Source organism: Pituophis catenifer, unplaced genomic scaffold (assembly GCF_029215685.1).
Source record: "Pituophis catenifer annectens isolate HBS135680 unplaced genomic scaffold, rPitCat1.0.hap2 SCAF_12, whole genome shotgun sequence".
Classification (NCBI taxonomy): domain Eukaryota; kingdom Metazoa; phylum Chordata; class Lepidosauria; order Squamata; family Colubridae; genus Pituophis; species Pituophis catenifer.
The window spans coordinates 14225292-14251459 of record NW_027256892.1 but is presented as its reverse complement, the minus strand read 5'-3'; the positions used below and the strand labels follow the sequence as shown (position 1 = coordinate 14251459).

Below are 26168 nucleotides of genomic sequence, written 5' to 3'. Positions count from 1 at the left end.
CAGAAGCACTTTCATCTAGTGGCTAAGGCATCAGGCTAGAAAATGGGAGACTGTGAGTTCAAGTCCCACCTTAGATATGAAAGCCAGTTAGTGTGACTTTGGGCTAGTCACTCTCAGGCTAACCCACCTTATAGGGTTGTTGTTGTTGTGGGGAAATAATAATAATAACAATACTACTACTACTACTACTTATTATTATTATTATTATTATTATTATTATTATTATTATTATTATTATTATTATATTTCTATACCGCCCTTCTCCCGAAGGACTCAGGGCGGGGTACAGCCTGATTAAAAGCACAAAGACAAACAAAATTTAAAAATAATTAAAATTATTAAATAATTGGCTCAATTATAAAACCCCCAAATTTAAAATCAAATGTGTTGGATGCATTCACTGCCTTGAGTTATTTGTAAAAATCATTTTAAAAAGACAAGATACAAATAAATAAGTAAAAATTCATAATTCCCAATGAAGTCTTAAGGTGCAGGACACAGACACTTAAGGATGCTATCCAAGGAAACTTACTCGGCCTCCTCACACTGCCACAGGCAGGAGGCCGAGATGTACAATCCAACCTTTTAAGGAACCACAAAACAAGATCCGTGGACTTCACTATTACTTGCTGAAGCCATAATATGCATTGTTTAGGATTGCAGCCACAATGAGAAACGGATGGCGAATGTTATAAATAACAAGCCCAACTTATGATGTTTCTTTGGTGTGCTTTATTGCTTAACATACTTTGCAGGCCCAACTGCAATCTATGGGCAGTCCTTGATTTATGACCACTCACTCTGTGACCATTCAAAATTAAGATGGACCTATCAGGCCTTACTTACGACTTGGATGTGACGTACCAACAGTCAGATCCCCTGCAGTCACATGACTGAACTTGGGGCACTTGGCAACCGGGCTGTATTTATGGTTGTATGCAGTGTCCAGTGGTCGTGTGACTGCATTATAGAACAGTTTTGCCAAAAAACCAACAACCCAACAGCAGTTACTTCTGGTTTTCAGTAAATTCGCTCCCATGATGAACCACTGATCTGCTTAGCAACTCTGGTGTTCGCTTAACAACTGGACGGCTGCTTTACGACTACCGCATTCACTTGACGATCACTGCAAAATAGGTCGTAAAACTGGGTCTGCCACATGGTCAACCCCATTTTACAACCATCATAACCCTATGATCAGCTCCATTATGGTCATAACATCAAGGGCTACCTATATTTAGTTCACCCTAGCACATCTGAACCAAGCGACCAACTGAATTTGTACTTTAGATTTTTATCTTCGTCTACTGATTCTGTAGATATTTTTTTTTTACATTAATGATTTAGGTTTTGAACAAATAGAGATTGCACCTTAGAATCTGAATCGGACTGATACTCAGGATTTAGGGTAAAACACATGGCAAGGGGAATAACATAACACCTGCTTGCCATTTAGATGCAACATAATACAGTTACTTTTCGAAGTTCAAAGTTATCCAAGAGAGCCACCTTGTGGCTCCCTTCAAGAAAAAGCAAGATCACAAGTGCTAGTGCAAATATTCTCCTACATTGTGAGCTCCTGGGGAGAGCAGGTAAGTGCCACCCTTTTCTTCTGATGATTTAAAAACGGCACAGAAAATCTGTATTATGTTCTTGCCACGATTTAGGATTCATCGGCCACAAAGACAGAAAACTTCACTCAAGACAATGACCATGACATAGAAAAGCTTCCCCCACTTTTTTAAACATTAAAGCATCTAAAAGACTTAGATAAGACAAAGCAAGGTTGCCTCTTTGATGATTCCATCCTGGAAGGAAAAACCTTGAAAACCTAGAAGGCCCTCTACCCACGACACAGAATTTTACCTTGCATGCTCTGTACAAATTTTAAAAAATTGATAGGGTGAGAAATCCTATTTGGTATCTTGGAGATGAACTCTGTTGCAGACATGGCAAACTCTAGCAGGACAGAGAAATTTGAGATATGCTGGAAGACACCAGAGCAGAATGTGCTGAGATACAAGGGAGATATGATTTGGTAAGGGTATAATTCTCACCACAGTTGAGTGGAAAGCATCCCTTGACTCTGGATTTGAATTTGAATCATGCAACTCTGAAACTACATTTCTCCCGTTGCCCTTACAGTACAAGAAACTAGGGAAGTGTTCTGACCTAGGCTTCCTTAGAAAGCATGAAGCAAGTCTTAATCCTGGTAAAACCTCTTTTATTTTATTTTTTTATTGCAAAAGTTTTACAATTACATTTTCACCCCTTTCCCCCCCCCCCCACCACCCTCCCCAAACTTCCCAACCTCCCTAACCCTCCCTAACCCTCCCCTCCCCCCGGACTTCCTTATATTATACTCATATCTAATAAAAAAAAGTAAAAAAAAATAAAAAAAAACCCTTAATATAAGACTTATGTAAAAACTTGAACCCCTTCCTCCCCTTTATAATTTTTCTTTTTACCCTCATTACATTAAAATATTTCTAATACATTATTTTCACATAAAAGCTATTTGATACTTTCTAGTTTGATATTTGTTCTGAACATATTCTATCCACTTTTTCCATTCCCATTCATAAGTCTCTTGTGAACAATCTTTTAAGTATGCTGAAATCTTCGCCATCTCTGCAAAACTGGCCATCTTCAAAGTCCATTCCTCAATAGTGGGCAAAGCTTCATTTTTCCAATATTTACCTATCAACAATCTTGCTGCTGTTATCATATACAATATCAGTTTTGTTTCACCCAATGTAAAACCCTTAACTATGCCCAATAAAAACAATTGTGGAGAGAATTGAATTTTTTTCTTCAAAACATTCTGCATGACCCACCAAATTTTTATCCAAAAAGCCTTAACTTTCCTACAGGTCCACCAAACATGATAATACATAGCATCCAAACATTCACATCTCCAACATTTTGGCTGAACGTTAGGGTACATACATGACAACTTTTTGGGATCTAAATGCCATCTATAAAACATTTTATAGAAATTTTCCCTCAAATTCTGCGACTGTGTAAATTTAACATTCTGAACCCAAATTTTTTCCCATGTTTCCAACATTACTGGTTCTTCAAAATTTTGTGCCCACTTAATCATACAATCTTTAACTAATTCAGTTTCTGAATCCCTTTCTAACAAAACATTATAAAGCCTTTTGATATGCATTGGACCTTTCTCTTTTATATGTCTAACCAATTCTTCCTTGTGCAACATAATACCAGTTTTTTGGTCCTCTTTCCATCTCAATTGTAATTGATTATATTGTAACCAAGTTAGATTAATCCCTTCGTCCAACAGTGTCTGCAATGTCTTCAGCTGCCATCTGCCCGCATCTGTAAAAAGAACCTCTTTATATAAAAACCCCCCGAGTGACATTATATTTGTATTCCACAAAATATGACCAAGATCCAGCCATAGCGGTATTTTATAATCCCATTTGGATCGGTGCTTCTTCCAAACTCTCATCAAAGAGTCTCTAAGTATATGGCTTTTAAATACTTTGTCAACTTTGTCATCATAAAATAAGTAGGCATGCCATCCAAATTGAAGATCAAAACTTTCTATGTTCAATATTCCAGTCTTTTTCCTTCCAAACCAATCGCTTGCTTGAGTCAAAGCTGCTGCTTCATAATATAACTGTAGGTTTGGAAGTTTAAGACCTCCTCTTTCTGGAACATCTTGCATAATTTTCAATTTCACTCTCGGCTTTTTCTCGTTCCAGACGAACTTATTCACTCCAGTTTGCCAAACTTTCAATTGTTTATCACTTTTAAGCACCGGAATCATTTGAAACAAAAAAAGAAATCTTGGCAAAATGTTCATCTTAACTGCTGCTATTCTTCCAAGTAAAGACAGCTGCAGTTTTTTCCAAGTCTCCATGTCTTTCTGCACCTCTCGCCACAACACCTCATAATTATTTTGAAACAATTTCATGTTTAATTCTGCAACCTGAACTCCTAGATATTTTACCTTTGGTACAATCTCAAAACCTGCCCTCCTTTCAAGCTCATGTTTACGATCTTGTGTCATGTTTTTAGCTATCATTTTAGTCTTTTTTGGATTCAATCTAAAACCTGAAACTTTACCATAGTCCTGTATAATGTCCTTCATCATGATTATTGATTCCATTGGCTGTGATAGGGTAACAACCAGATCATCTGCAAATGCCTTTATTCTGTAATCCTCTTGCCTAATCATTATACCTTTCAAGATATTAGAGTCCCGTATTGTATTTAGCAAGACTTCTAGTGTTAAGATAAATAAAAGTGGGGACAGCGGACATCCCTGTCTTGTTCCTTTTTCAATTTTGAACTCTGTTGTCAAACTTCCATTAATAATGATCTGTGCCTTTTGCTCTTGGTAAATTGCTGAAATCGCCTGTATAAATTGATCCCCAAAGTCCATCTTTTTTAGAGTCTTTAGTAGAAAATTCCAATCCACTCTATCAAAGGCCTTCTCTGCATCCAAAAAGACCAGCACTGCAGGAATCTGTTTATTCTTCTCAAGATATTCCAATAAATCTATTACTTGCCTTACATTATCCTTCATGTATCTGCCCTCGATAAATCCCGCTTGATCATCATGAATCACCTTTTGGATTACTGGCATCAACCTGTTGGCTAATACTTTCGCATAAATTTTATAGTCTGTATTCAAAAGAGATATTGGTCTATAATTCTCTGGTTTTTTAGGACCGACTTGTTCTTTTGGTATCAAAGATATATAAGCTGTTGTCCATGATGGGGGTATTTTACCCCCTTGTTGAATATTGCAAAATAAGTCTCTAAGTTGTCCCACCATTTCAGCTTGTAAAGTTTTGTAATACACTGCAGTCAAACCATCCGTGCCAGGGACTTTGGCTGTTTTTAACTGTTTAATTGCTACTATTATCTCCTCCTCTGTTATAGGATAATTCATTCTTTCCTTTTGTTGATCAGTAATTTTTGTAACTCTTTTATCGTTTAAATATTTTTCTATAAGTCCATTCTGCACCTCCTCTTTGGCGTATAGTTTGGTATAATAGTCCACAAAAGCTTCTTTAATTAATTTTTGTTGAAAAATTTCTTTCCCTCCAATATCAATACTATCAATAGTCCGTATACTCTGTTTTTTCCTCAATGTGTAAGCCAACCATCTGCCCGGTTTATTAGCGTTACAAAATGTATTGTGCTTCGCATATTGTATGTTTGTTGCAACTTGTTCCGCCATAAGCATTTGAAATTGATCTTTCAAAAGTTTTATAGCACCGCATATTCTTTCATCTGTTGGATTTTTAATAAGTAACTGTTCTTTATTCTTTATTTCTATTTCCAATTCAGATCTTTTCTTTTGTCGAATCAGTCTATGTTTAGAGTTCATGTAGATAAGCACCCCTCTCATATAAGCTTTACTTGCATCCCACACAATTTCTATTGGGGTACCTTTATTCAAATTTATTTCAAAAAATTCTTTCAAGTGCTTTTTAAGTTCTGTTGTGTTTTTTTCATATCTGAACAAGTTCTCATTTAATCTCCAAGAACGTCTCTCAATCTTGTCCATCTCAATTTCTATCCATACTGGGCTATGGTCAGTCAAAGTTCTTGGAAAAATCTTTGTTCTTTTTGTCTTGACAAGTAAATCATCTGACAACAAAATAAAATCAATCCTAGAGAAGGATCTATGTCTATCTGAAAAAAAAGTATAGTCCAGTTCTTTTGGGTTATGTATTCTCCAAATATCTTTTAGTTCCAAATCTTCTTTCATATCAAAAAAAGTCTGAGGTAGCCTAATCCTAGATTTCGCTGAACTCCTTTTATCTAATTTAGAATCTATTACTCCATTCCAGTCTCCCATGATTAAAATAGATCTATAGTCCCATTGTAGTATTTTAGTATGTAACATTTTATAAAAATAATCCTGTTGTTGGTTGGGAGCATAAATTCCTATCAAAAGAATTTGGCCATATGTTGTAAGTACTTCAATTGCTACAAACCTACCGTCTTCATCTGTTTCTATAACTTTAGCCGTAAATTTCTTATTTACATAGATAACCGCACCATTCTTTTTTTTGCAACGTTGAAGATATAAAATGTGTTCCTAGTTTGGAGTTTATCAAGTATTTTTGATCTTGAACTGTAATATGCGTTTCTTGTAAACAAACTATATCATTATTAAATTGTTTCAAATATGTAAATAATTTCTTCCTTTTCTGTGCTGAATTCAACCCATTCACATTCCAAGATAAACACTTAAGCGTCATCTTCATCCTTCTGGAGCAAAGAGCAAAATAATCGAAGGTCATCCGAAAGCTTCGATCTTGCTCCCCCCATGGCTCCAGTCTCTTGTGCAGTACTCTTAACTGCCTTCTTGTCTTGTCTTTCCTGTTGTTGTTGTTGCTTTTGTTTAAGTAACTTAGATTGAGCTCGAGTTATACGTTGATCCTTAACTTCAATCATCTGAACCGGGTCCAAGATTGGAGAAGATTCCAGCAAAGGCTCATCCAGAAAACCTCCTTCTGCGCCTTGTATTTCCTCAAGTTCCTGCTTAGACTGTTCTTGCAATTCTCGTTGAGGTTGCTTCTCATCACTCTCCTTAATCTCCAAAACTGTAGATGTACGTGGGGATGGTGTTCTTTCCTTAAGAATAGTAGTGTAAAAGTGCTCTGCCTTCTCCACGCTGTTCAAACGATATCTTTCTCCCTTGTATCTGAAAATTATACCAACTGGGGCGTCCCACCGAAATGGTATCTGTAGATTTTGCAATTCTTTAACAAGAAAGCCAAATTCTTTTCTGGTTTTCAGCATTTTAGGAGGTAATTCTTTATAAATTCCAATTCGTGAGCCCCCCACTTGCACAGAGGTGTAAAAGGATTTTTGCAGGATGTCATTTCTTATTTCTCTATCTGTAAAATATATGACCACATCTCTGGGCAATTGTCTTTGTCTGGCCACCCAAGAATTCACTCTGTAAATTTTATCTATTTTGTGAAAAACCACATCAGGATTAACTTGTAAAATCTTGGCCAGGGCCTCAGAACAAACCTGTCTCAAATCCTGTCTTTCCTCTTCTCGAATTCCTCGAAGCCGTATGGCAAACTCCATTGCCCTGAATTGTACCATCACAATCTCATTTTCAACTCTTTGCATTTTATTGTCAACATCAGCAATTTTATAATCATTGTCTTTCATCTTAACATTAACTTCTGATTTAAGTTCTTCAACTTTAGAATCAACTTTCATAATAAATTCTGCCAGGCCAGACGCCACTTCTGATATTTTTTTGGTCACCTTGTTTTGATTCTGTTTCACCATATCTTTAACTTCATTAATTTCCTGCATAAATTCCTGATGTGACTTTTGAAGTTTATCATCTATCTCCTGTTGAGATTTTTGAAATTTATCATCCAAAATTTTAGAAATAAATTCTTTTAAATCTCCCACATCAACATCTTTTTTCTGAGTCTGTATCTGTTGTGCAGGGGGAGGCTGTGTTTTATGTGTGGGAGATCCACCTCCTGTTGCCTTCACTTCCTGCTTCTTTGAGGCCATCCTGCCACGTATGCTGGTTTTACTAAAAAGGGAAGTTCTTCTTCCTCTCCCACCTCCACAAAGACTTCTGAAAAAGTCCCCCAGATTTAATCGAATAAGAACTAAAGTAAAGCAAAGTCCAGTATTGAAAAAGGAGAAATTACTCTCTTATTTCTCTTGTTATAAACGAAGCAACTTCGTAACAGTTTAGAAACTTTGTGACAAAGCAAGATGAGTTCAGCAATCCACACTCGCCAGCTCGTTAACTCTGAGGCTAAGCGCCATGTTTTTACGACTCACTTTCACTCATCCGCATTTTTCACTCAGATTAGAAAGCCAAGAAAACTCTAATATTTGCGATTCCGAGTTTCAGGGTTCAAGTAAAATATGCTGCTTATTAAGGCTGGTTCCTTTCCTTTCAGTTTGAAGTTTCCTGTAGCCGGCTTGTTCTGCAAAAGCAGACTTGTCCCACGCCGCCCGGAGTTCCAGCAGGTTGAACGGGAGCCGCTCCTGTTCCCTCCCCAGAAACTATTCCCTGGGGGGGTTGCAGGGGCTCAACCTGTGCCCTGCGATCTCTCTTCAAAAATCCTAGGGATTTTGAAGTTTTCGAGCCGCTTCTTGGTCGCAAAGCAGCTCTACAAGCGGCGGGGCTGGCGGAGCTTCAAAAGGCACCGCCGCCGCCGAAGACGAGGAAACCGGAAGCCCGTAAAACCTCTTTTATTAACACGACTGTTCATTCACAGTCAAGAAGGCTTTGGCAAACAGTCTTTCAGTGGAATGTTTATCAACTCCCACCTTATCTCACTTGGAACGCTGCCAGAGAACCAAATTCCATATGCACAGCAAGGCCAAACTTGGCACAGAGTCTATTAGAGTCACAAACAGATCTTTCCAATCTTGAAACGAGATGAACTAATTGCTTCCTGCAAAAGCCCACATCCCGTTCGCTCCTCCTTTGTCCTATGGGAGGGGCCAATCATCTGCAAGGTGTGGCCTTACTCACGAGTCTACCCTGCTTTCTTAATTGTTCTTGTCTTCTGGCAGCTCTGCGCATTTGCACACTGGGAATGGGCTCCAGCTGTTCCTTTGCCTTGCTGCTGTCTATCTCCCTCTCTGCCTCTGAAGCAGAGCCCTCGTCCGAGCTTTCCCCAGCCCCCAGGACTTGCCCAAGTTCCTCCCCAACCTCTTCACTGTCCGACTCTGCTACCAGTTTCGCTGGCCGCTGGCAGGCCACAACATTAAGGGCCTTTTTGAGACACTTGCCATGCTCAAATACCTGCTGTAGCTCAGCTATTGCTTACCTGCCTGTTTCCCTGACTCTGGCTGTTTCCCCTGACTTCCAAGATACAAACCCTGGGGTACAAATAAAAATCCCAATGAAGTCTTAAGGTGCATGACACAGACACTTAAGAATGCTATCTAAGGAAACTTACTTGACCTCCTCACACTGCAAGCGGCAGGATGTACAATCCAATCCTTTGATGAACCACAAAACAAGAAGCATTGACTTCTCTAAGGGACTATTACTTGCTGAAGCCATAATGTGCATTGAGGACATATAATTTATAATTTAGGTAGATTATAGCCACAATGAGAAATGGATGGTGAATGTAGAAGTAGAAAACACAACTTATGTTGTTTCTTTGGCATGCTTTATTGCTTAACATACTTTGCAGGCCCAACTGCAGTCTACAGGTAGTCCTTGATTTATGACCACTCACTTAGCGACCATTCAAAGTTATGATGGACCATCATTAGAGCATTTCTACAACCATTACAGAAAGGTTCTGAAAGACACCAAAAGGGGCTGGTGGGTCACATATGGGACTGCTTCTCACAGATACAACTAAGCTTCCTTTGATGGCCACTCACCATTTAATTCCGGAGGAAGGAAGAGGCGGTAAGTACTATAGATGTCATTGGACATCTGGAGCTGAAGTCCAGTGTGCTTCTTTAGGAGTTCAGTAATGTTCTCTTCCTGGAAGGGAATCTTCTCAAGGATCACAACAGCATCTGTCTTATCCCCAGAAGTACTATTCACCTAAAGAAATAAGAACATAAATAGTTCTCTGCTACACCAAAGTCATTCCCTGATGCCAGCAACCAACAACAGATGTGCTTGGAAGCACACAAGCAAGATGCAAAAAATCAAAGACCGTTTTGATATATATATATAGGGTGACCCGCTCCCTGCTCCACCAGGAAGTGCGGGAGGACCCCTTGGAGGGTAGAGCCGAGGACTTTGTACAATATCTGTATGACAAAATCGCTCAGATTCGGGAAAATTTGGACTCTGACTGGGTAGATTCGGGAGGGAGGATGGGGGCAAGTCTTGAGAATATTACCTGGGAAAAGTTTGATTCTGTGACTCCGGAAAACGTGGACAAGATACTGGGCAGACTGAGCGCGGCCACATGTTTATTGGACCCGTGTCCCTCCTGGCTGGTGCTGGCCTCTCGGGAGGTTACACGAGGCTGGCTCCAGGGGATTATAAATGCTTCCTTGAGAGAGGGTGCCTTCCCCGCCGCCTTGAAAGAGGCGGTGGTGAAGCCTCTCCTCAAGAAGCCTTCCCTGGACCCAGCAGTGTTGGCTAATTACCGTCCAGTCTCCAACCTTCGCTTCGTTACAAAGGTTATTGAGAGTGTGGTAGCGCGACAGCTTCCTCAGTACTTGGATGAATCGGCTTATCTAGATCCGTTCCAGTCGGGCTTCAGGCCTGGATACAGCACGGAAACGGCATTGGTCGCATTGATAGATGATCTCTGGAGGGCCCGGGACAGGGGTTGCTCCTCTGTCCTGGTCCTATTAGACCTCTCAGCGGCTTTTGATACCATCGACCATGGTATCATGCTGCACCGGTTGAAAGAGTTAGGGGTGGGGGGCACCGTGTTGCGGTGGTTCTCCTCCTTTCTCTCTGATCGGTCGCAGTCTGTGTTGACAGGGGGGCAGAGGTCGACCCCGAGGCCCCTTGTATGTGGGGTGCCACAGGGGTCGGTTCTCTCACCCCTTCTGTTCAACATTTATGTGAAGCCGCTGGGTGAGATCATCCGTGGTTTTGGGGTGAAGTATCATCAGTATGCTGATGATACTCAGCTATACATCTCCACCCCGGACCACCCCAATGATGCCCTTAAAGTGATGTCCCGGTGCTTGGAGGCTGTACGGATCTGGATGGGGAGGAACAGACTCAGGCTCAACCCATCCAAGACCGAGTGGCTGTGGTTTCCGACGTCCCGATATAGTCAGTTGGTGCCATCACTGACTATTGGGGATGAGTCATTGCTCCCCACGGAGAGGGTTCGCAACTTAGGCGTCCTCTTGGACTCACGGCTGTCTTTAGAAGAACACTTGACGGCTGTGGCCGGGAGGTCTTTTTATCAGGTTCGCCTGATTCGCCAGTTGCGTCCCTTTCTGGATCGGGACTCGTTAAATACGGTCACTCATGCCCTCATCACTTCACGCCTGGACTACTGTAATGCTCTCTACATGGGGCTCCCCTTGAGGAGCACCCGGAGGCTCCAGCTGGTCCAGAATGCGGCCCGCGCGGGTAGTTATGGGAGCAGCATGGCGCTCCCATGTGGCTCCCCTCCTGCGCGAGCTGCACTGGCTCCCTGTGGTCTTCCGGGTGCGCTTCAAGGTCTTAGTTACCACCTTTAGAGCACTCCATGGCTTAGGACCGGGGTACTTACGAGACCGCCTTCTGCCACCAATAGCCTCTCACCGCCCAGTACGCTCCCATAGAGAGGGGCTTCTCAGGGTGCCGTCAGCCAAACAGTGTCGACTGGCGGCCCCCAGGGGGAGAGCCTTTTCTGTGAGGGCACCCACCATCTGGAACGAGCTCCCCCCAGAGATACAGAAGATTCCGGATCTGCGCACTTTCCGCCGTGCCCTCAAAACATTCCTGTTTCAGCAGGCCGGCTTAGCCTAACTTTCCCTTTATATTGCTTTTGATTTTATTTTAAACTGGGATGTCTTGAATTATCTAGGATCAGAGTGTTTAGTATATTTTAATTGTTGTTTTTTTTTTAACGTTTGTATTACATGTATTTTTATCGTTAGCTGTTCACCGCCCTGAGTCCCTCAGGAATAGGGCGGTATATAAATTTAATAAATAAATAAATATTGCAGCAGCCAGTTCTGATTAGCACATTGAATAGTTGGCTGCAAATATGTATGTATGTATGTGTGTATGTATATGTATGTATGTATGCATATGCAGATATTTATTATTATTATTATTATTATTTATTGAATTTCTATACCGCCCTACTCCCGAAGGACTCAGGGCGGTGTACAGCCATGAAATAAAACACATAAATATACAAAATTTAAAATCAAATAAAATAAATTAAATAAATTTGGCTGAATTAATACCCCTAATTTAAAATACCCCTAATTTTAAAATACATTAAAAATTTAAAATTTACACTTAAAAGGGAGAAGATTTAGGCGAGGCCAGCTTGATGAAATAAAAGCGTCTTCAACTCACGGCGGAAGGTGCGCAGATCCGGAATCCTCCGTATCTCTGGGGGGAGCTCATTCCAGATCGTCGGTGCCCCCACAGAGAAGGCTCTCCCCCTAGGGGCCGACAGCCGACATTGTTTGGCCGACGGCACCTGGAGGAGCCCCTCTCTGTGGGAGCGTACTGGTCGGTGGGAGGCTGTTGGTGGTAGTAGGCGGTCCCGTAAATAACCAGGTCCTAAGCCATGGAGCGCTTTAAAGGTGGTGACCAGAACCTTGAAGCGCACCCGGAAGACCACCGGGAGCCAGTGCAGTGCGCGCAGGAGAGGTGTTACATGGGAGCTCCATGTTGCTCCCATAACCACCCGTGCGGCCGCACTCTGCGCCAGTTGGAGCCTCCGGGTGCACCTCAAGGGGAGCCCCATGTAGAGAGCATTACAATAGTCCAGACGAGAGGTGACGAGGGCATGAGTGACTGTGCATAACGAGTCCCGATCTAGAAAGGGACGCAACTGGCGAATCAGGCGAACCTGATGAAAAATCCTCCCGGTCACGGCCGTCAAGTGCTCTTCTAAAGACAGCCGTGAGTCCAGGAGGACGCCCAAGTTACGAGCCCTTTCCGTGGGGGCCAATGATTCGCCCCCAATAGCCAGCGATGGCGCCAGCTGACTATATCGGGACGTCGGAAACCACAGCCACTCGGTCTTGGATGGGTTGAGCCTGAGCCCGTTTCTCCCCATCCAGATCCGTACGGCCTCCAGGCACTGGGACATCACTTCAAGGGCATCGTTGGGGTGGTCCGGGGTGGAGATGTACAGCTGGGTGTCGTCAGCGTACAGATGGTACTTCACCCCGAAACCACGGATGATCTCGCCCAGCGGCTTTACATAAATGTTGAACAGAAGGGGCGAGAGAACCGATCCCTGCGGCACCCCACATATAAGGGGCCTCGGGGTCGATCTCTGCCCCCCTGTCAACACAGACTGCGACCGGTCAGAGAGAAAGGAGGAGAACCACCGTAAAACGGTGCCTCCCACCCCCAACCCTTCCAGCCGGTGCAGCATGATACCATGGTCGATGGTATCAAAAGCCGCTGAGAGGTCTAACAGGACCAGGACAGAGGAACAACCCCTGTCCCGAGCCCTCCAGAGATCATCAACCAACGCGACCAATGCCGTTTCCGTGCTGTACCCAGGTCTGAAGCCCGACTGGAACGGATCTAGATACGACGCTTCATCCAGGTACTGGGGTAGCTGTCGCGCAACCACACTCTCAACAACGTTCGCAACGAAGCAAAGGTTGGAGACTGGACGATAGTTAGCCAATACTGCCGGGTCCAGGGAAGGCTTCTTGAGGAGAGGCCTTACCACCGCCTCTTTCAGGGCGGCGGGAAAGACACCCTCACCCAACGAAGCATTTATAATCCCCTGGAGCCAGCCTCGCGTCACCTCCCGGGAAGCCAGCACTAACCAGGAGGGACACGGGTCCAACAAACATGTGGTCGCGTTCAATCTACCCAGAATCCTGTCCACGTCATCTGGGGGTCACAGGATCAAACTCATCCCAGATAACAGTCTCAAGACCTGTCCTCGTCACCCTCGCTGGATCTATCCCGTCAGAGTCCAGACCTGCCCGAATCTGAGTGATTTACTGAACAAAATCCTCGGCTCTTCCCTCCAATTTATGTATGTATAGTACATGTATGAAGAAAGTATCACAAGTATAATGAGAGATCTGGTTATAATTTATTCCAGTATCTCTTACTTTTTGAATCATTACCATCCATGATCATGAATAGTTGATCCTTAAGCCACAAGTTTAAAAAATGGGATAAAAAACCAGGAATGATATAAAGCGTTTTTATTTTGATACATTGGCACAGATAATCACATATGGAACGCAGACCTCAAGTATCTGTTGAGATAGTCATCAGTCAAGTTCTAAACCCTAAAACCTTGAATGTGAACACACTGGTCTGTGTAGATGTAAATTGGCAAACCATGTACAAGTAATGAAATATGTAAATTAAACATTTATCAAACATATTAGCTTACAGGTATCAGGGAGCTTTAGATATTAAGAGGAGTGGAGAAGAAACTCAGGGTAATAAGATACAGGAGGAGGATTTGGATCTGCACAAGGCACTAATAAGAATTTACTATACTTTATCATAGCCAGTTGCCTGGTAAGATGATTAGGGTAGAAAAAATGTATGCCATGATTAACCTTGTGATACACTGAACTGGGATGAGGAATGGTGGAACAATTCATCTGTATCTACTGTACTAAATCTGACCTTGGCTATTCCACCAGGAAGCATATTACCTGCTTTTGGTGGTGCTTTGTAACTCTAGTTTATCGATCCTTCCTCCCTTTAATAGTTTTACTCACCCGCACTTTGAATTTGACCTTGAATCTAATCCACCTTCCTTTAAAAAAAAAAAAGCACTCCTCTAGAATTTAGACTCTTTTTTTAAAATGATAGAGATGCGAGCAATTTCCTGACACTTCACTGCATGCCTTGGTTATCTCCGGGTGGATTTACAGAAGATAATAAAAATATTAATCCAGCTGTATCCCCTGCACTCTGGAGAATCTGCCTTTGAAGCACAATATAGTTGTAAATGGCGAATTAAAAGAGTACTTGCAATTTTCCAGTTCTTATAGGCCCTGAGTGACAAGTCCATCCATCTTATTTACAGCATTCAAGTTAACTGCTAGTTTGCAATTCGATTTCGCTTTAAACACTAAAAATGAAAAACTGATCTCCTGGCCAAAAGCAATAGATATGCTAATAAGAAAAATAATCTAAATCTGGAGATACGTAGGTAATGCTTTTGTTAGGTGAAATAATAGCAATCTGGGCACTCGGCTACACAATTTCATTCAGCTGCATGACTGCTCTACTATTCCTCACTGTCAAACCTGTAGACTAGGTCTCCTCTAGGACATCTCCATTGCTAAAACCCACAGTATTTTATTTGTTTTTGGCTCAGCACACAATCCACTGTAGTTTCTTAAGCTTTATTCAACAAACAATGATTGTATAGGTTACTGTGTGATATAAATCCATGTATTCTCCTAGGGAAGCGATGGCTAACCTTTTCCGGACCGAGTGCCTAAAGCAACCGCGTGTGCGCAAATGTGCGTGCCTGAACCCCAAAAATGCAATGTGCCCATGGCCCCCACGCATGTGTCCCGCCCCCACGCATATGCGTGAGGGGGCCCCGCACGTTTCCCGCGCATGCATGGCAGACACCCGATGACCAGCTGGCCGGTGGGAAGCGTGTGGGCATGCGTGGCGGAGCTGAACTGGGGCGATGGCTCACATGCCCGCAGAGAGGGCGCTGTGTGCCAGCTATGGCACGAGTGCCATAGATTCGCCATCTCGGTCCTAGGGATTGAACAATAACCCAGGTCATTATCAGTGGGTTCTTCCCAATATATAGCCTGGATATTCTGGAATATATTTTGTCAAAAAAAAAATCTGCTTTGTAGTTGGAATCTGAATAGCACAAAAGCTTGGAAGGGGGGGGCAGCGAAGGAAGAAAACATAGGTAAATAAATGATGCTAACCATTGGTGGGTTACCCCCGATTCAGACCGGTTTGCAAGAATCGATAGTAAAACTGGCAGGAAGCCCCGCCCACCGCCCCGGATGTCATCATCAGCGATCTGCGCAGAAGCAAGGAGCACGCGCGAGCAAAGCAAGCATGCACGTGTGATCCCATTGCGAACCGGTGGTAAAGGTAAGTAGAACCCATCCCTGATGCTAACCCATCAGCTGAGGTTAGAGTACAAAATATTTTCTTTCTTTCCACGTTACAGCAAATGGCAGCCTCTAAGTGACCTTGGCTGATCTTGAAAAAGTTCAACAGTGTCAGATCTGGCCAGTGCTTGCATGGAAGACCACAAAAAATCTCTTCAGAGTATATGCTAGATTGGAACGCTTAGAAAAACACTGGAATAATGTAATGGTAATGCATTTCTGTATTGTTGCCAAGAAAATGGAACTACCATGTCCATATCATTACCAGAACATGAGCTTGAAGGAGCTTTTACTATAACTAGCCCAAGTTCTTTCCCATCTTTGCCTGGTACCTCTCGATCTCTTCCATCTTTACTCATTGGCAGTGTTTCCCAAGGAAGCCAGAATGGGGAATTCTGGAAGCTGAAGTTTCTTGAAGTTGCCAAGTTTAAGACCCATGAGTGTAGACTCAGGTTGCCAAAAAAAAGCCCCACTGCGGCTGAAACATTGCTCCAATGCTTCCATTGTGCCTCTTTTAATATTTCTGAGTTGTGCATATATATTATATATTATATATTATTACTGTGTTTCCCTGAAAATAAGACCCTGTCTTATTTTTTTGAATCCTGAAATAAGCGCTTGGCTTTATTGCTATGTGCTCAAAAGCCCAATTGGGCTTATTATCAGGGGATGTCTTATTTGGGGGGAAACAGGGTATATATTATATAGCATTGCATATCATATCATATCATATCATATCTTATATATATCATGTTATATATTCTTATGAATATGACAAATCAATTAAAATATAAAATATATAAATTATTTGTATATTTTTGATTAAATTAAAACAATATGCAGAAAGCCCAAAGATCAGACATTCATGGGAACTGTTCACCAGGAGTCTATTCTGAAGTCTATGCACATTTTTATTTTGTGCAGTCTTCCCACATCAGCCCAACTTGGGAGAAGAAACACCTCCTGCTGCTTCTTTCACACTCCTCAGCAAACAAATGGGGAATCCCCCAAAATTGGAGAAGTGCAAACCCACCCCACACACTCCTCCTCTGCACTCAATGGAAGAGACCAGTCCCTTCCCTTCCCTTCCCCCTCTTCTCAACTGTCTTCATTCATTATCCTCATTTCTCCAATCCATCTTTCTGCAGCCAGAGCAAGCAATCCAATCCTTCCATCCCTTTCCCCTAGAGAGGCTTTGAGATTCTTTGGACCGCAAATCCCATCACCCCCTCCCCGTCTACTACACGGCCTGTTAATGAGGGGGGGTGATGGGAACTGTAGTTCTGGCACACCTTGCAGCGGGAGCGACACGCAGGAAGGACAGGTGTGCGATGACGTCACACGCTCTCCGCCCGTCATGCAAATATGCAAATCGTGACGTTCCCTTCTCAAGGGGCGGGGAGTGAGACTCCGCCGGCTAAGCCCCGCCCCTGTTCTCTTATTGGCCGCCACCTAACAATTCCAAAACCCGAGAACCAATAATTCCCCTACCCGCCCGTGGAGGAAGATCGCCTTCTCCCGCGCAGATTCCCTCAGCACTTTCATCACAGAGAGCTCGGCCAAAGGGAAGTTGCCGGGGGCCGGCCCTTCATTTTGGGACGCGGCGGATCCGTTCTCTCCCTCTTTCTCCTCACATTTTCTCTTCAGAGCGGGAGACTCGGCCATCTCCGTAGCATAAAGCTAGCGCGCAGGCGCATCTGGATCAGCGCCAAGCGCACGCCAGTGACGTTTCAGCGGCGCCCTCTACCGGCCGGAGGACCCTATTACTTAGGAACTGTTTAGAGAAACTATCCAAGTGCCTGCGTACACTCGCAAATCTTAGACTTAGACTCAGGAAATGTAGAGTAGTCGCGCAATAGTTTTGGACTACGACTTCATGGTTCCTTCAAGTTCCTGCAGCAGGCACCTCTACTAGATGACGCCCCAAAGCAGAGAAATAATGAAAAATTAGCATGGCTATGCACTAGCTTCTATATATGGAGATTTTTCAAAACTGTTCCAAATGCTTTACTCAATATATACCTATATGTCTATAAAAAAGGATATTACATTGGTTCATGGACACATAACAGGCATTTAAAAAGGAGGTCTATAAGAAACATGGTGTATTCAAGTCAGAGAGTATCAATGAAACCAGAAACCTATTTATTAGGAATATGTACAATCCAATATGAAAAAGAAATACAATATCTAATTACCCATATTTTAACAGCAGCAAGAATCGTTTTTGCTCAGAGTTGGAAATTGGGAGATACACCACCAGAAGATAAAATAATCTTAAAAGTGATGGAGTGCGCGGAGATGGATAAACTTACAAAAGAAATGCAGGAAAAATATTATCTAGTATGGGAATATTACCTAGTATGGCAAAGATGGTACGACTGGCCGGAGAAAAAGAAAATAAAATAGAACTAGGAACATGAAAAAAGAAAGGAAATAGTTAAGACAGGAATTAAGTACCAAATAAGAAAACAATAAATCAAAAAGGGAATTTAAGATATCGTTATATATGTAAAGGTGTAGAGATATATATAGAGGAATATAGTTTACTGATGTGAATATCTAAAATACAAGTCGTAAGACTTGATATATGTATATTTGTTGTGTATATTGTATTGTCATATTTGTGTTTGCTGTTTTTGTTTTGTTTTTTAATCAAAATAAAATTAAAAAAAAAAAGAAACATGGTGTATTTGTCGAAAAGAGATACCTAAATAAAAAGGTCATAGAAAAAATGAATCTAGCCGCCCTTTGCAGGGAGTTCCAAAATTTATTGAAGCAGCAAAGACCCTTTTCATCTTATAATCATATGCTTTCTACTGGCCATTTGTCCTCTGATACAAAAAACCAAATTTATTCCAAATTTATTGCATGGGCCATTCATTATAAGTCATAACCAGTATTCCAAACATTGCAGGTAAACCCAACTACGTTCCAAATGCAATTCAGCATTCAGATTTACATCATGGGAAATGCACCTGCAATTTAGAATGAAATCTCAGAATTTCCTTCCATTTCAAATTACACAAACCATTCCCAGAAGGATCATTGGCTAACATTTTATTTTTAGTGACAGTTCAAGGCAATACTAACCCTGGATGACCCAGGATTAAATTAAACACCCACCGTATAAACACAGTCTGGATTTTTAAATCAGAGGTTAGTTCATCTTTGTTGAATAAGCTACAGTTAGCAGGCTTTGCAGAGAACCAGAAAAAGGCCCGATTCATACCTCTAAACCAAAACTAACAAGGATTTCAGTTTAGCACAATATGCAAATTTAGCCACCTACATTTTCCGTAAATCATACAAATGTGGAAACAAAATCTCACAGCAGCTTTGTCACCCTCAGGCAGCTCACTGGGGTGTAAATGGTGGGATCTGAATTCTCTCAAATTAATAATTGTGTACTGCCAAGAAATGTAAAGCCAACCATGGCTACAAACTCAAGGGAGTATTATGCTGTTTGTTTTTTTAAAAAAAACATGGTTAATACTGCCATTTTATTAAAGCTATAATACAGGAAGTCCTCAATTTACGACCACAGTTGAGCTCAAAATTTATATTGCTAAGCGAGACATTTGTTAACTGAATTTTGCCCCATTTTACAACCTATCTTGCCACAGTTGTTAAGTGAATCACTGCAGCTGTTCAATCAGTAACACAGTTCTTAAGTGAATCTGGTTTCCCCGTTGACTTTGCTTGTCAGAAAGCCAAAAAAGTGATCACATGACCCCAGGATACTGCAACTGTCATAAATACGCACCAGTTGCCAACTGGTACTCTGTACTTTGGTCATGTGACCATGGGGATGCTGCTATGGTCGTGTGAAAAATAGTTGTAACTCCCTTTTTTCAGTGGATGATGTAACTTTGAATGGTCCCTAAATGAACTGTTATAAATCGAGGATTACCTGTATTTGGATATAATTCGGACACCTATGTATAAAGTCCCAGATGTTGCAGAAACCTTCTTTGTAGCCTTCAGTCACTCAATACAATGATGTTCACAGGTCTAGAATTCACTGTGCCTGATGTTCAGGAAGAACTTTATACAACCACAATTTGGATTGCTAAGCTTGGTGGTTATTAAGCAAGTCACGGCCAATTTTATGACCTTTTTTTTTTTTGGCCAGGGTTAAGCAAATCACTGCAGTTGTTAACTGAATCAGTCATTAAGCGAATGCAGCTTCCCTTCCCCTCCCCCAACTGACTTTGCTTGTTTGGTAGCCTGCTGGGAAGGTCACAAATGGCAATCACATGATCTTAGGATGCTACAATCCTTGTAAATGCATGCCAGTTGCCAAGCATCCGAATTTTGCTTATGTGACCATAAAAGCATGACCATGAAGATGCTACAATGGTCATAAGTGCAAGGACTGGTCATAAGTCCCTTTTTCAGTTGTGCAGTTGTAACTTTGAACAGTCGTTAAACAAATAGCTGTAAATTGAGGACTATCAAGAAGCTAGTAGCAGATTTGGAGGAAACCAATACCAAAAAAAGGCCGGGGGGGGGGGGAATAGGGAGACTTTATAGGTGGAAGAAAACTGGAAACCAGCTGAATGTGACTAAAAGAACAAAGCCGCAGCGAACTGACCAACTGTTAGGACTGCAGAGAAATGCCAAACTAGATGGGAAGGAAAGGAAATGGGACCTGACTGGCTGATCTATGAACACAACCACTTGCATCTTCTTGTTACAAATTAGTGTTCTACTGTCCACCAAATCTCATCAGAATCGTTAAGTATAACGATGGAATTTAGCTCTGTGAAACGGTTCCTCAGTTCCGGGAAAGTAAAAATTATGAAACTCAAAAACAGTCCTGCCTTGACCTTAATCTTGTTGTGTCCTTAAAAGGGGCATTTTGGAAGGATTTTAACTGTCTTCCATAATAGTTGCATTCCTGAAATCCCTGCCGTGCTTGTTTCTTGACCAGGTCTATTTCCAAGGGCAAACGGGATGATTAAAGCATAAACTCATCTCCAAAATAAAGCTAATCGGTCAAATGTGGAGAGTGAAATCTCAGCATCAAATGGAATCTGCCTTCAAATCAAGTCAACCGCAGTGAGAGAAGATACCTTCACCATAAAGGCTTCTTCTCCAAGTCCCGTATACCGAAAGACTTTCCTTTGACCTTCCTGTAACCAAGAATCTTTTTTTTTTCCATCCAAAAGTGCAGTTAGTCTTTGCTTCTTGCGTTTTGACAAAAGTCCAGGAGATCTAAAGGAAAAAAGAAAGCCATCAGGAGAATTTGAATCCAATGAAGAGGCTCACTCATCATAAGCCATGGTTCCTTCGGCTGCTATTTTATTTAATAAATTATTCTGCTAAACAAATAATTCCCTCAACACTGTCAAACTATTTACTAAGTCTACACTACTATTAATCTTCTCATCATTCCTATCACCCATCTCCTCCCACTTATGACTGTATGACTGTAATTTTGTTGCTTGTATCCATACGATTGATATTGATATTGTTTCCTGATTGCTTATTTGTTCCCTATGACTATCATTAAGTGTTGTACCTTATGATTCTTGATGAACGTATCTTTTCTTTTTATGTACATTGAGAGTGTATGTACCAAGACAAATTCCTTGTGTGTGCAGTCACACGTGGCCAATAAAATTCTATTCTATTCTACAACTGAGTTTGCACAATTTGCTCAGCCAAAACCAATCTTGTTTTTATGCAAGATGTGAACCCATCAGTGGTGGTATTCAGCTGGATCGCACCAGTTCGAGCGAACCGGTAGTAATAAAAGCTACTGGCTCGGGCAAATCGGTAATAAAAAAATGCTACCGGTTTGTCTGAACCAATATTTCCGATGATCAACTGTGCCACGCAATTTATATTTGCTAGAAAGCAGGAAATCCTGCTTTCTAGCAAATCTAATTCGCGTGGCACAGCTGTTCCCCCCCCCTCACTGTTCTACTTACCTTCTTAAGCCTCCTTTTTCCATGCTGTGCGGTAGTACCTGTGGTGCGCATGCGCACACAGCGTGCATTTAGTGCGCATTGTGCATGCGCACGCAGCAAACCGGTTGCAAACCTCGGAGGATTTCACCATTGGAACCCATCTTCCCACTCCCTTGGTGACTGGCAGCATCTCTCTAACTTTCAGGTTTCTCCCAAACAGGTCAAACTATCCCATTACACGCTCCGAGCTTGCTTGCTGATTCAGGCAGAGTTGTAAGCCGAGGAGCACCTGTATCTTGAAGGTGATTGCTACTTTTTTTCAATTTCCACGCATACCTACGCACCTTCACAGGTTCTCATGTGGCCTCTTGGAAAAATGAATTGCCCACCCCTGTTCTAAAGACACCCCACAATCTAGTTTATCACTTACAACGCAGTATTGTCTCTTTGATCTGTCGGAAACTGCTCTCTTGGAGCACCACGCTGATGTAGTAAATACATCGGAGTTCCCTGGGGTAGTCGGTGCGGTCTATATCCTTCAGCACAGGGATGGTACGCCCGTTCGCCATGGGCGCCTCGGTCAAGGCGTGGTGCATCTGGTAGCAACACCAAGGATCCTTAAGGAAGTTGGGTGTGATCAACAGCACCCAACAGTGGCTGTTCTGGACAGCGTTGCACAGCTCCGTCACAACAGCCCCACCTGGAACAGAGTCCCGCAGCTGAAGAAAGCAACGGAAACGTTCGGGCTGCTTCTCCAAGTAGGCCACCAGCTCTTCCACAAACTCAAGGTCCCCCTCGCTGTGGCAAATGCAGACGTCGTATAACTTGCTCCATCGGGCACTATCAGAATGGCTTACAATCCGGGCGATGGAGTATCCCAGTTTGGGGCTGCTGGTCAAGCTACGAGGGAGTGAACTAGGACTTTTCTGCACGGGAGGGGAAGGTGAGGAAGGAGAACACCCAGGAGTACCATTTGAGGCGTCCGGCCTCTTCCTGGGTTTCTGCAGCAACGTCTTGAACCAGCCTGCACAAATCAGAAATAGGCGGGGTTTGAGGAAGTCAGCTCCTGAAACCTTAACCCAGGGATGTCAAACTCAAGGCCCAGGGGCTGGATCTGGCCCATGGGGTGTTTAGATCTGGCCCAGGGACTGGCCTGGAAACAGCGAAGGACCGGCCCGTGGTGCTTCTTCCAGCATAAACGGAGCTCGTGAGGGCCACAGGCAGCCCTCCGAAGCTCCGTTTTCGCTGGCAGAGGGTTGCAGGAGGCCGTTGCAGGCGATATGGAGCTCAGGAACCCGTTTTCACTGGCAGAACGTGAGGGCCAGCACAGGCGCCCCTGGCACAAGTGACGTTGAGTTAGCCATACCCACCCTGGCCCTCAGAGGTCAAACACAACCCCTGATGCGGCTCTCAATGAAATCGAGTTTGACACCCTGCTTTAACCAAAGGTATCATCATTTTTTTTACAACTTTTTTTTGTAACAAAAGGATCTTTCATCTTAAAAAAGAAGCTTATTAAAATTTTAAACTGACAAGCTAAAAATGCAAACTAAGAAGGAAAAGGGGGAAAAAAAGTTACTTATATTTTATTCTTATCAATACTCACTGGTTCACCAATGAATTGACTACTGTAACACAAACAGTATAAGCTATCATTGAAAGTTATGAAAGAATCTCTACCGTACAGGTAGACCTCGACTTACAATCATTCGACAATTGTGATTCTTCGGAACAGGGTCCAATCAGAAACCTACGCCTTTGGTTAATTATCAGGTGTCTATTTGCACCAAGTTCCCTTTATTGCAATTTAGCGTATTTCCACTTCTCCATGCAAAAGCTAAAATTTCAAAAATACAGCAGACTGACATGGTTGGTCTCTCAATGCAGGTAGTTCTCAACTTACAACAGTTCTCAACTTCATTTAGTGACCGCTCAAAGTTACAACAGCACTGAAAAAGGGACTTATGACCATTTTTCACACTTATGACTGTTGCAGCAACCCCATGGTCACATGATCAAAATTCAGGCGCTTGGCAACTGACTCATATTTATGACGGTTGCAGTGTCCTGGGGTCACGTGGTCCCCTTTTTGGCCACCATCTGACAAGCAAAGTCAATGGGGAAGCCAGATTCACTTAACAACCATGTCACTAACTTAACAACTATACTGATTAACTTAACAACTGTGGCAAAAAAGGTCATAAAATGGGGCAAAACTCATTTACCAAATGTCTCACTTTGCAACAGGAATGTTGGGCTGAACTGTGGTTGTAAGTTGAGGACTGCCTGTATTGTTTTCCGGAACCTTCCTTCTGCTCCTTTCATGATCACAGCCATCATTTTTAAGTTTATATATTGCTCAATAATTGCTCAGCTAGTTCACTCTGGTATCTTCTAGACAAATCAAGATGCCAAAACAAATTCCACTCTTCCACAAAAGAGTCAGTGGCCGAACATTGTTAAGTTGCAGCCCAAGACATCTTGAAAGTTGGTCAGTAGCAGAACACTGGTCAAGTTTCTTTTAGGTAGAGTCGTTCCCGACTCTAGAGGGCGGTGCTCATCTCCGTTTCAAAGCCGAAGAGCCAGCGCTGTCCTAAGACGTCTCCGTGGTCATGTAGCCGGCATGACTCAACACCAAAGGTGCACGGAACGCTGTTACCTTCCCACCAAAGGTGGTCCCTATTTTTCTACTTGCATTTTTTACGTGCTTTCGAACTGCTAGGTTGGCAGAAGCTGGGACAAGGAACGGGAACTCACCCCTTTACGCGGCACTAGGGATTCAAACCGCTGAACTGCCGACCTTTCGATCGACAAGCTCAGCATCTTAGCCACTGAGCCACCGCGTCCCTTTTAGTTTCTTTTAGTGGAACAAAAACCGTGGCTGCTTTCACACATTCCTGCAATGGAGTATGTGAAAGGAGGAGTTAGGGTGAAGAAGTGTGGGAAGAACATTGAACGCACAGGCACACCGACACATCCTTACCTGCCATATCCATCAGCAAGCCTCAGCTGTGAATTATCCACATCTGGAGGAGACTGCCAGGGCTGTGCTGGTCACACATCACAAAGGAACCCAACTCAGCTCAGCTCTACTCTTTGCCCCTGGGTCTTTTCATCTACTTTGAATTTGAACAGGGAAGAGCAAAACAGGATTATCACATTGGCCAGATTCCCAGGAGTTAACAGAAGCCATTCAGAAGCAAATATATATACCAAGGGGCAGCAACTTATGGCTCGGAAGCCGCATGTGGCTCTTTGGGCCCTCTGCTGTGGCTCCCTGTTGGGTGATCCCAGCACTGGCTGGCCCCGTCCCTCGCCCTCCCGTCCCGTCCCAGTCACTCCTCGCCTAGCCTGAGAAGATAAGGGTGATGGCAGGTGATGGAGAAGTGGCCGGGGCAGAGACAGAGAGATACAGAGAGAGAGGTGGGGAGAGAGGGAGAGGGGGGGAGGGAGGGAGAGAGAGATGTCAACAGGATTTTGTGGTTCCCGGTGTTTTTTAACAACTGGTTCTCTGCCCTAATGACTGGCTGGGTAGGCGTGGCTATGGGGGGTCATGTGACCAGTGGAAGTGAGTGCCATCGAGTTGGCCACGCCAAGCCAGGTTTTGTGACTCCCGGTGTTTTCTTTTCGGTTCAAAAGGTTCAATATGAGAAGGGAACAATATAGAATATCATTCTAAAAGGGGGAAGGAAAGTTTTAAAAAGTTTGCAACTTCAAAGATCGGAAGCCGCTTCCGTTTCTTTTCCCCCCTTCTCCCTCTTTCTGCTTTCCTTTTCTATTCTTCTTAATTGATCTTTTGATTAGATAAAACTTTCAACTCAAAAAAAAAAAAAAAGAGGGGAAAAAAAGCTTCCCGGAACCAGGGAAATCCGAGCCGAGGAAGGCGCGGCGCGTAAAGGAAACCTGGGACCGGCGCGCCCCGAGGCTCCCCGGGCACCTTCACCCACCTGCTCCCCGGCGCCAGGACTAACCGCTGGAGCCCGCTTTCCTTTCTTCCGCGACGCGAAGACCCGAGCGGGAAGGCGGCCTAGCCATCCCTGGCCCTCCGAAGAAACCGAGCCGTTGGCCAACTTCCCCCTCGGCTTCTCCGACGAGGGCGCGACGCCTCCTCTCCACGCCCAACGCGTATCCAGAGCTGCGCGAGGGATTCCGGGGGGCAGGTTCTCGCCCAGCCCTGCCAGCCGGGGACCTCCTCCCACCCCTCCGCCCTTCAGCGGTTCCCGCAGGCGCTGCCCTTTCACCCCCTTCGCTCCTTGGGCGATCCTCTGCAAAGCAACGCCCGCCTTCCTTGAACAGCCCAGAGGTTTCCCCCCCCCCCCGAGCCGCCCGTGGGTCTTAAGAGTCGCGCACTGGGCTTCACCCGGGATTGGGTTCAGTCGGGGCTGCTGGGTGGCTAGATTCGGGATGCCCCCTTTGGACACCCGGGTTTGGCTCTGCAACCCAACAAAGACAGACACAGGCTTCAACGGGTAATTAGAACTGCAGAATGGCTACCAACCTGCCTTC

General features: G+C 43.4%; 2 protein-coding genes across 2 annotated transcripts in view; both read right to left on the bottom strand.

The window, feature by feature from the left end:
- DCPS (decapping enzyme, scavenger) overlaps positions 1 to 17409 on the bottom strand; it is a 76305-nt gene extending 58896 nt beyond the window's left edge. Inside the window, exons 1-2 of the mRNA XM_070952283.1 lie at positions 17236 to 17409; positions 9388 to 9556 (exon numbers count right to left, since the gene is read on the bottom strand). Of these exons, the coding sequence (XP_070808384.1) occupies positions 9388 to 9556; positions 17236 to 17409 (343 nt within the window). The remainder of the gene's footprint in view (positions 1 to 9387; positions 9557 to 17235) is intronic.
- A 2854-nt stretch (positions 17410 to 20263) lies between these two features.
- TIRAP (TIR domain containing adaptor protein) lies at positions 20264 to 24749 on the bottom strand. The gene is made up of 3 exons (XM_070952421.1): positions 24646 to 24749; positions 22093 to 22686; positions 20264 to 20964 (listed from the first exon to the last, which is right to left on the bottom strand). The coding sequence occupies exons 1-3, from the start codon at positions 24656 to 24658 to the stop codon at positions 20924 to 20926; spliced, it is 648 nt and encodes a 215-aa protein (XP_070808522.1). The 5' UTR covers positions 24659 to 24749; the 3' UTR covers positions 20264 to 20923.
- Between the last annotated feature and the right edge of the window lie 1419 nt (positions 24750 to 26168).

Bases quoted from the DNA above. Each gene is read 5' to 3' on its own strand.
- TIRAP (XM_070952421.1), bottom strand. The intron at 20,965-22,092 runs GTAAGTGATAAA...TTTTTCCTTTAG, and splicing joins CAAAGAGACAATACTGCGTT to ATCTCCTGGACTTTTGTCAA.